This window comes from Eurypyga helias, unplaced genomic scaffold (assembly GCF_000690775.1).
Source record: "Eurypyga helias isolate BGI_N326 unplaced genomic scaffold, ASM69077v1 scaffold47754, whole genome shotgun sequence".
NCBI classification, from domain to species: domain Eukaryota; kingdom Metazoa; phylum Chordata; class Aves; order Eurypygiformes; family Eurypygidae; genus Eurypyga; species Eurypyga helias.
The window spans coordinates 1-9,049 of NW_010246435.1; the positions used below are offsets into that span (position 1 = coordinate 1).

The 9,049-nt window shown below is 52.1% G+C and overlaps 1 protein-coding gene across 1 annotated transcript; it reads right to left on the bottom strand.

Moving 5' to 3' along the window:
- Positions 1–3: 3 nt before the first annotated feature.
- LOC104505453 (cytochrome P450 2J2) lies at positions 4–7,777 on the bottom strand (the record flags this gene model as incomplete). Its single annotated transcript, XM_010150392.1, has 9 exons — positions 7,571–7,777; positions 6,049–6,211; positions 5,280–5,420; positions 3,502–3,662; positions 2,556–2,732; positions 1,883–2,024; positions 1,533–1,720; positions 473–611; positions 4–34 (listed from the first exon to the last, which is right to left on the bottom strand). Coding segments are annotated over exons 1-9 (1,349 nt in total), but the record flags the coding sequence as incomplete, so codon positions are not given.
- Between the last annotated feature and the right edge of the window lie 1,272 nt (positions 7,778–9,049).

Below are 9,049 nucleotides of genomic sequence, written 5' to 3' on the forward strand. Positions count from 1 at the left end.
CTGGCCAGCTGCTCCCCGGGACAAGCCCGCTTGCCTGGAAGAGGAGCAGAAACAGCCCCGCCGAGTCTCCAGCGCTCCAGCCGCGCGCGTCGCCGAGCGCAGGCACCGGCAGCTTTTCTTCCCCGAAAGGTTAGGTGGCAATGTTCACCCACACATTTCGCAGAGCCCTTCCCCAGGAGTTTGCTGCTGAGCAAACGGCAGCGGCTCTTGGGAGAGACGAGAGGGGCAACTCGGTGAAACCCCCGTTTGTGCAGCTTGCACGAGAGGGAAAAGCCTTATTTCGTCATCCTGCCGTAAGAAACTGGTTTCCCTCCTGCTCCCAGCAGCCACTACTAACCGTTCCTGGGAATGTCACTGTGGGGGTGGGCTGGAAGCCGGACAAGGAGCAGTACCCCCGGCTCTGGAGGGGTGTCTTGGGGGGAAAGAGCCAGCATTGCGAAAAGGAAAGCCACGTCCCCATCCGGCATCCTACCTGCAGAGAAGGGGAGGAAAGCCTCCCGCCGCCTGTACTGGCCGTTCTCCAGGAAATGTTCAGGGTTAAAGGTGTCCGGGGTTTCCCACACGTCTCTGTCGAACATGATCGAAGTCAGGCTGGTCATCAGGGTGGTGCCCTGCAAGAGGGGGGAAACCGGGCGATCGCGCCAAGGAGCAGAGCCGGTGCGTTGTCCGGCGGGGTTATGATTAGCTCTGTTCCCCACACAGCGAAAACCATACTTTTTTTAAGGGCAAAAAGTGGGGTTTTTCCTAAGCTGAAGGCGGGTGAAAGCCTAGAGGATGGTTCACTCTGGGCTCCTCGCTACACCGTCGGGGTGTTGATCCAGACCGTGTGCTGCTGTCCCTGGGGAGGTAACGTAAAGCGCCTTCAAACTGCAACGTGGCCTTCCCGTCGCAACCCGCAGCACCTTAACCCGATGGTTTCCAACTGATCCGCTTTACTCTGCTTTTTAAAAAACCCACCCTGCTCGGTTTATCTCCATCGGAGGAATAAAACCATTTGAATCTGTGGGGAGCAAAGTGCCCAGGTGTTTTTATTTCTAATTTGCTTTGCTGAAACCAGTCACGCACATGAAGGAGCCTTGCCACCCTACATCCCGCGTTTGCTTTCCTAAGGCCAGAGCAGCGCCAGGCAGCAACACCTACGCCCTGGGAGGGAAAAAAAAATCGTGCCGCGTCTCGCAGGTGATCTGTAACGCTCCGGGGGGTTAAGCAACCCAAACCGTCCACTTACCTCTGTTCCTTGGCCCTCTGTCCCCACAGTGCCCAGAGGGCGTCATATAAAATTTAAGGGAGAAACCTCGTAAAAGTGAAAATTATGATCAGCACTGTAGGATCTCACAGCTCTCCTCCATTCGGAGGTGAGACCCACACGCGCCCTACAGCCTTGGGCAGGAGGCTGCTGCGTTCTCTGCAGCTGTGAGCTCTCCCTAAGGTCCCGCTGATGGCTCCTCCGGGGGAGCTCTGGGACTCGGGCCGTGAAAACCTGCGCTGGCGGGGCAGCGGGGGGCACGGGGGGGCAGGTGGTCTCCACCTACTTTGGGCAGGCGGAAGCCGTGCAGGGTGGTGTCGCTGGTGGACATCCTGGGCACCCCCAGGGGCACGACGTTGCCCATCCGCAGGACCTCGCTCAGCACGGCGCTGGTGTACGGCATGTTCTCCTTGTCGGCCATGCGCGGCTGGCGGGACTGGCCGACCACCCTGTCGATCTCAAGCTGCGCTTTCGCTGCGGGAAGAAACGGAAGAGGAAGAAGGGTGCCCAGAGGTTCCCAGTACGGAACCTGGGGCATAGGCGTGTCCAGCCCGTGGTAAAGATGAAAATGCCTCTGATTCCCCAGTTTCACTTACAAGGTTCTGGGCTCAACGAAGGACCCGTCAGCGGCCCTACCTTGAATGTGGGGGTACGCGGCCATGTAGAGCAGAGCCCAGCGGATGGCTGTCGCGGTCGTCTCGGTCCCAGTTAAGAAGAGGTCCAGGGTGGAGCAGAGCAGGTTCTCCTCATGGAAATATGAGCTGGTGTCACCCTTAAACTTGGGGAAAAGCACGGCAATGAATCTCTTACTAGGGAGGAGGTGCTTTCAAGCACCCGATCCAAAACCATCCGTTCGTTAAGCCAAGTCCTGCTGCTCTTTTATTATCCATCACCCTGGACTTGGAAATTTCTACCCCTTACTTGCATGGAATGCCAAGCCCTGTGGACTGCTTTGAAAGACACTGTGCTGTAGAGAAACTTTTGAAAGCAGGTAGTGTTTTGAAGTGTGAAGTTTCACAATAGCAAACACAGGCCTGCGCGCTCTCATAGAAACGTGAACACATCCCCGAGAGTCCTCCTACGCCCGTGACAGAACGAAAAATGGGAGAAGACAAAGTGTAAATACTTTCAAATGAAAGAAAAAAACCCCCGTGTGTTTTCAAAGTGATCAGGCTCCTGCTGTTGCTAAAAAGTTTGACAGGGAAGAGGTAGGGAGGAGAAGGCAGCGCAGGAGGCGCGGGCTCCTGTGACAAAACAGCTTTGAGTCTCGCCTGCTCATTTCCAGCGTTAAGCTTTAGGCATTTCTTACTTTTTCTATTTCCTTCAGGTAACAGTCAATATAATCTCCTGCCTCGGACTGGTCCAAATCCTCCTTGTGCTTTGCGATCACTCCCTTCACAAAATACTGCAGTTTCTCCCAGTGCCTGAAGATTTTCCTGAAGGGTCCTGGTAGCCACCTCATGACCAAGGGAAAAGCATTATACAGCTGGGAGGAATCAAGCAGAGCAAAAGAAGAGTTTGTGAGTGAGAAAAGCGCACGTGTCAGTCCAGACGACAGCACGACCCCTTAGCTCCGCTCGCTACCAGGAAAAGCCAGCTTTGCTACAAAGGTCAGTTTAGTTACGCAGACGTAAACAAGGACACGCAAGATAAGAATCGGCCAGAACTTGCTGCCGATAAAGTTCTCTGCTATTGGGTGGCCGAAGCTGCCACCTAACGCGAGGGGGTCCCTGGAGGCAGAAATCGGTGTGGGTGCCGAGCAGCTGGGGTGCGTGGAGGGGACGGGGCTGGGAGCTGGCCCATGGTGCGCAGCCACTCGGAAGCTGTGTCCCCAAATCCAGCTGCTTGGGTGGACCCTGGCCTCTGGGACAGGACTGCCGTAAACAACAGCCCTCTGAGAAACGGGTTGGGAAAGGGGTGGGGGGAGAGGAGGGACTTGTGGCTGAGAGCTACTGATTGATTGACTCTTTTTGTGGAGGCAGGGACATTTTAAAGTTCTTTCCATTGCTCTTTGGCTATGTCAGTCATAAGGCTGGTTTTACGATCCTGCGGTGGTTTTTCTCATTGTGCCTCAATAATTTTAACTTGCTCCCTTGCTTTCCTGATGGATTTTTGTGGATCAGCCCAGTGAAACGTAAAGCAATACTTGTGGTCATTTCCCTCATAACATGACTCTTTCTACAGGGAAAAGCAGATAACATCTGTGCCTCAGAAACTCCAGATTCTGAGCTAGAAAAGCATCCGACCGGCTTTACCTGGCCCCAGAAACTTCCCATGAGCAGTAGCGTCTCAGCCAGCGAGTGCAGCAATTCCTGGAAACGGTTGTCATGGTAGTCAAAGCGGTTCCCAAAAGTTATGGAACAGATGATGTTCGAAACAGCGCTGTTAATTTTGTAATGAGGGTCAAAAGGTTGTCCTGGAGGAAACAAAATGAGAGACAGATTTAATTTGTTTTTTCTTTAAAGTCTCAGTCAAAAGCACGTCCTCTACCAGGTCAACAGTTGCGAAGTTGGTGGGACCCCACCTACTTTTCGCTACGGCTTACGCCTGTGTCTTGGGGCCCCCACCACCCCATCACCTCCAGCATCCTGCAGGTTGGATGTGGTGTTCCACTACAGCTTTTCTCCGAGGACACCCCCCGTCTCCAGCCCGGGCTGCCGGCACTCACCGACGTCAGCGCAGAGCTGCTGAAGCAGCGGTTGAACCATTTTCCAGGGGAAATGACTGGGAGATGCTGCGGTCTGGCGCTGGCAGGTTTGCAGCCTCCGACATGGTTCTGGTGCCAGTTTTAAACCCCAGGACAGGGTCCCTCCAAGCTTAGCTGGGGGCAGGGGCTCAGGACTAAGCACATGGCAAAAACGCCATTGGCTGGCCTTTAACACCCACCACGAGGAAATGAAAAGGGAGGGGATAAAGGGGAGAGGGTGAGGGTTGCGAGGCTCCATGGCCACCTACAAAATCCAGCAGCAGCTCACGTGGCCCACAGACGCGACGCGGGTAGCTCCTGGAAGAGCCAAGCGCGGTGTGGCGCCCGTCACGTCTGTGTTCCCTGGGAGAGCTATCGAGCAGCGACCGTCGTCTCCCAGGGCACGTTTAGGCAGCCTGGAGAGCTACTTGCCACGGTATCCAAGACTGCCGTCAGTAACGCCTGCAGCCCGGCCCGGAGCTGCGGGAGCATGGCGTTGGAATGCAAGGCAGCGTGCACAGGGCTGCCGATCTCTCCACTCTTCAAGAAAGTAATTAAACTGGGCTGGTGCTCAGCTATGAGAGTGATGGACATGATCGCCATTTGTCATCACTAATGGGAAGAAAGGTCCAAACCAGCAGCTTAATTAGCTTATTGATTAGGACTATAAAGGACTATAATCAATTGGCGACATGAAGTATTTGGCCTGTTCAGTGCAACAGCAATTTAAATGGAGCAAGTTCAGTATATAATTTCACAATGCCTATTTAGATCTTTCTTGTTTACTATATATAGCTCCATAGAATTAGCTCAACCCCATCTGCTTCTATTTAAAGCTGAAGTGCAACATCACTCATGTACCAACATACAAATTATTCTTACTAATATCCCCCTGGCAGTTCTTAAAAGCTGGACCATAAAAGAGCAAGGCACACGCTTCATCTGTGCGCGATACAAAAGGAAAGCCTGACTAAACAAGTTTTAAAATACTTTGCAAAACCAAGGACAAGCAGAGGTTAACTAAGCCTCGGAGCGTACAAGCCTGGTAGCAGGCGAGCTGCAGCCCTCCCTTTGCAGAATGCAGGAGGGACGCTCCCAGCCAGAGACACGTGCAGGTACTAACCGACACCGAGAATATATTTCCTCGGTGTTAATAAGGAAGAACTAAAATCGGGGGCCTGAGGTCTAAAAGAAGTACTAGAAGGCTCAGTCTGGCAGTGCAAGACAGAGATTTGAGCTACTGAAGAAATGTTCTGCATGTCAGGAACTGCGTCGGAGTCAGATTTTCCTTCTCGTTGTTTCTCTAGCTGGGAGCTTTGGGCAGGGTGCTGTACCTTAACCACCCACCTTTCTCGTCCTCGATCGTCTCCACGAGGTACCGGCTCTCCTCTTGCACTTTGTCCTCAAAGCTCACAGCAATGCTTTTCAGTGTTGCTGAAGCAAACTTTCTCTGCTGCCTCCATACATGCCCATTTGATGATATAAGCCCTGTACGTGGAAAAAACAGGTGAATGACCCTCGCCCCGGGTCGGGTATGGGTGACAGGGTTCAGCAATGGCCATTCATCGTGAACAAAAGCCCCAAAGCAAAGTGTAGACACTGCAAAACTATAGCTTTGCCTGGGAATTAAAATTCAAGAGTAATTGGCTTATGCTAAAGATCTAGCTTTATGGATTTGCTTTAATCTGCTACTTTGTCACTTTGCGTGGGAAAAAAAGGTGTAAGCCAAAATACTATAAGTACTATCACGCTGTTGGCAGAGCTGCAGGCAGAAGCATACCCTGTCTCTGGAGTTATATGCAGCCTGGAGAGAAAAAGTAAAGGAGAAATTAAAACCATGGGGAAAACTCTTCAAGAGCATCGACCACGGGGCATCTTGGTTTTATTTCTCCTCTTTCGGCGAGACCTGACTGACCCTATCATCACCCCCTTACCCCCCAGGGAGAGTAAAGCGTACGCCTGTGAGATTACGAGGCCGCATTCAGTTCTTGCCTCCTCTCTGCAAGTTTTTACGGGGGCAGCCAGCAAGGGTTGAATTCAACCTGTTTCTTTCACTCTAATTATCGTCACTGCAAATACAAGTCATTTGTATCGAAATCACGGTAGCTGCGCTTACCAAAGCCTCTAAATATTTCTTGGAGGAGTGGAATATTTGGCCGATCGGTAAATATTTCAGCCTGGTGGACAAGAGCTTCTCTCACCATCTGGTACCCGTTGACCACCACGAAAGTCAGACTGCCAAACTGCACGCTGAAGATGTTCCCATACCGACGAGTAAGCTGAAAGAGAGTTCATCGCCTTCTGAGAGCAAGGAGGTGGAGGTTTTCAAAACTCACTTGGACGAGACCTCCAGCACTGGCATCCAGCTTTGAATTCAGTCCTGCTTGGTGCCAGGGGGCTTAAGAAAAACCCCAACCCCAGTCTGCAGGTCCCATCCAACCTGAGCTATTCCAAGGCGGCTGGGGAGGGCATAGGAGATGCTATGAGCGGTAGTGAGCGGTAGTGTGGGAACGATGGTTTGCTTTCTTGCTCCAGCCACCGCGTTTCGAAAGGGTCCCACTGCTGATGGCTAGAAACCCACTTCTAGTTTCAAGCCTGAACGCGTTTATGGCTAAATTCTAGCCAGGTTCCCCCCTGGACTTTGCTGGCGTTGGTGTCTCCTGTGCAGCGTTCAGATGCCGAATGTGTAAGAGCCAAGGGCCAGCGACACCACCCCGGGGGCCCCGCTCTGCCGCGGGGCTCAGGCCAGCCCCTTCTGAGCCCACACGAACGGACACACGTGGTCGCCCTGAACTGCCGTGGTGAGGCAGGAAACCCGTGTGAGGCCAAGTGGGCGTCTCAGTACTTGTGTACACGTAAATGAGTGCGACTAATTTTACTGATACTAATGTGTGTGCTGACAAAACATCCGGAGCCTCAGCCCTCCCCAGGGGCTCCCTCAGGGGACTCCCATGCTCATGGCCTGTGAAAACCTGGGGTACACAGGCGGGCGCCAGCCTGCTGAGTAAAAGCAGGAGAGAAGTAGTCGCCATAAAGGATATTTGCAACCGGCCAGCCAGAACTTTTCCCTACGCTTTTTCAGAGGCCCGTGCGCGGCATGTATAAAATCTCTCTCTTTTGCTGGCCTCGGTGGGAGTCAGAGCCCTGGAAACCCTCCCGGAGCGATCACTGCTTCTTTCTGTGGCACAGAAGCCACAGGGATGATCAGCTCAGGTTCTCAAGCGTTTCTTTCAGACGCAACGGGGCAAACCGCTGGCCTCTGAGCAAGGACAGTTTCCAGAGGTGATGTCCACAGTCCAAGCAGTTCATCCCTCACGCAGCTCTTGCCATCCCTCCCCCAGCCTGGCCCAGCCCCTCCGAACCCTGCCTGCGCTCCAGCAGAAAACGGTCATGGTCAGATGGGAAGGACGAGGAGGAACATGTAGGTCTTCCTCCGTTACAACTTTCTTTCCCATTGGACCTTCCTACCCCACGGAAGAGGAGGTGATAGTAAGAGATAAACCCAAGAAGGGCCGTCTCTCCTGCACGGTTATGACACAGCTAGTTCTTCAGAGCCTGCCCGTGCTTCGCAGGGTTGGCGACAAGTCACTGAAGAGGTAAAATATTGTTAGTAGGAGAAATGTCCATGGAGCTCTTACCTTCTGCAGAGCAATGTGGAGGGGCTGCTTAAAGTCCACAAAGGTTCCCACGAGAGGAAAGAGCTGTGGCCCTGGAGGGAAATTCCTGGGACGTCTCTTTTTCACAAGGTCAATAAGCAAAAGAAAAGTGACCAGAACCACCAGAAGCGTCCGACTGTTCACCTTTTCCAAGAGAGAAACCAAATCGGGCCAAAACTGAAGCTCCATCTTGGCTGATGAACTCATGGATTTTCATCCCAAGAAGGGACTTGATGCTGGCGTTACATTTGCTGAAACAGGAGTAAGAAAGGACTGGAAAGAAAACAAAACAAGCTGAGATGCTGGTAGCTTACTGGGGACAGGACCTGCCATGGAGGAGCTGCTTTCTCATGCGCAGCTACTGCCAGACCACCTCCTGGGTAACTAAGTTTAAACACCGGGGTCTCCGAAAAGAACCCCAAAACCTCAGATGTTTGGCCAAACAAAAGCAACCTTGCAGTCCTTTAGCTTTGCATCTCTGTCAACTCCCTAATTTTCTTATGGAGGAGTACTCCTCTCCTCTGCCCGTAACAAGGAGCTCCTTTATACAGACACCTCGCTGGGATTACAAGCATTACAAACATTTGAGGTTAGGTGAAAGCAGCTTACTTGGCTAATTACATATGGTGGGCGTTGCATAATGTAGAAAAACGGTTAAGGCATCTGAGGTGATGGACACCATGCAAGTCGCTAAGGGGCTGATCCTGTTAAGTGCTAAGCACCGTCTGCAAGGGGCTGGATGCCTTCAACGCCCACCAAAGCCCGCCCAGCTTTGCCGGAGTCGCCAGGTGAAGTTCGGACAAGGGAAGCACTGCGAGAGCCCAGGGCTCTGCCCAGCCACTTAACCGAGAGCTAAAGGAGCTTAATTTCGAGAGTGAGAACATAGGCTCAGGCGCTCGCCAGCTGAAGGAGAGATTGGAACTTGTGCATTTAGATCTCCTGGGTTTTCCGAAAATCTCCTTTGAATAAAGCTTTGCGCCGTGCAGGGGGAAGGCTGCAGTGGGCCAGTGGTGACCTCTGTGACCACGCATCGACCTCGCGTCGGCTGCCAGTGTTTTAGCTACAGCTTGTTCCGGCTCTGTATTTTCTTTTTAAGAGATTTACTTTGCAAACGATCTGAATTTATACTGACGCAAAACTGTCAGTAATGATTTTTCAAATTATTTGCCTAGAAGTTATGGTGAGAAGCACAGAAGAATGGTAATTTTTATAGTCTTCAACATTTTTCAGAAAGCTTAAATGTTTCAGAAAAGAAATCACAAATGTTCATGGGAAATAACAACTGGGAAAAAATGTGGTATTGCCTAGACTTGCATTGCTCTTAAACGCTCTGCTGCCCTTGTCTTCCATTACCTTGTGTCGTGGTTTAACTCCGGCTAGCAAAATATCACGAAGCCGCTCTCACAAATCCTCTTCCCCTCCTCCAGTGGAGGAGGTGAACTGGAGGAAAAAGAAATAAGG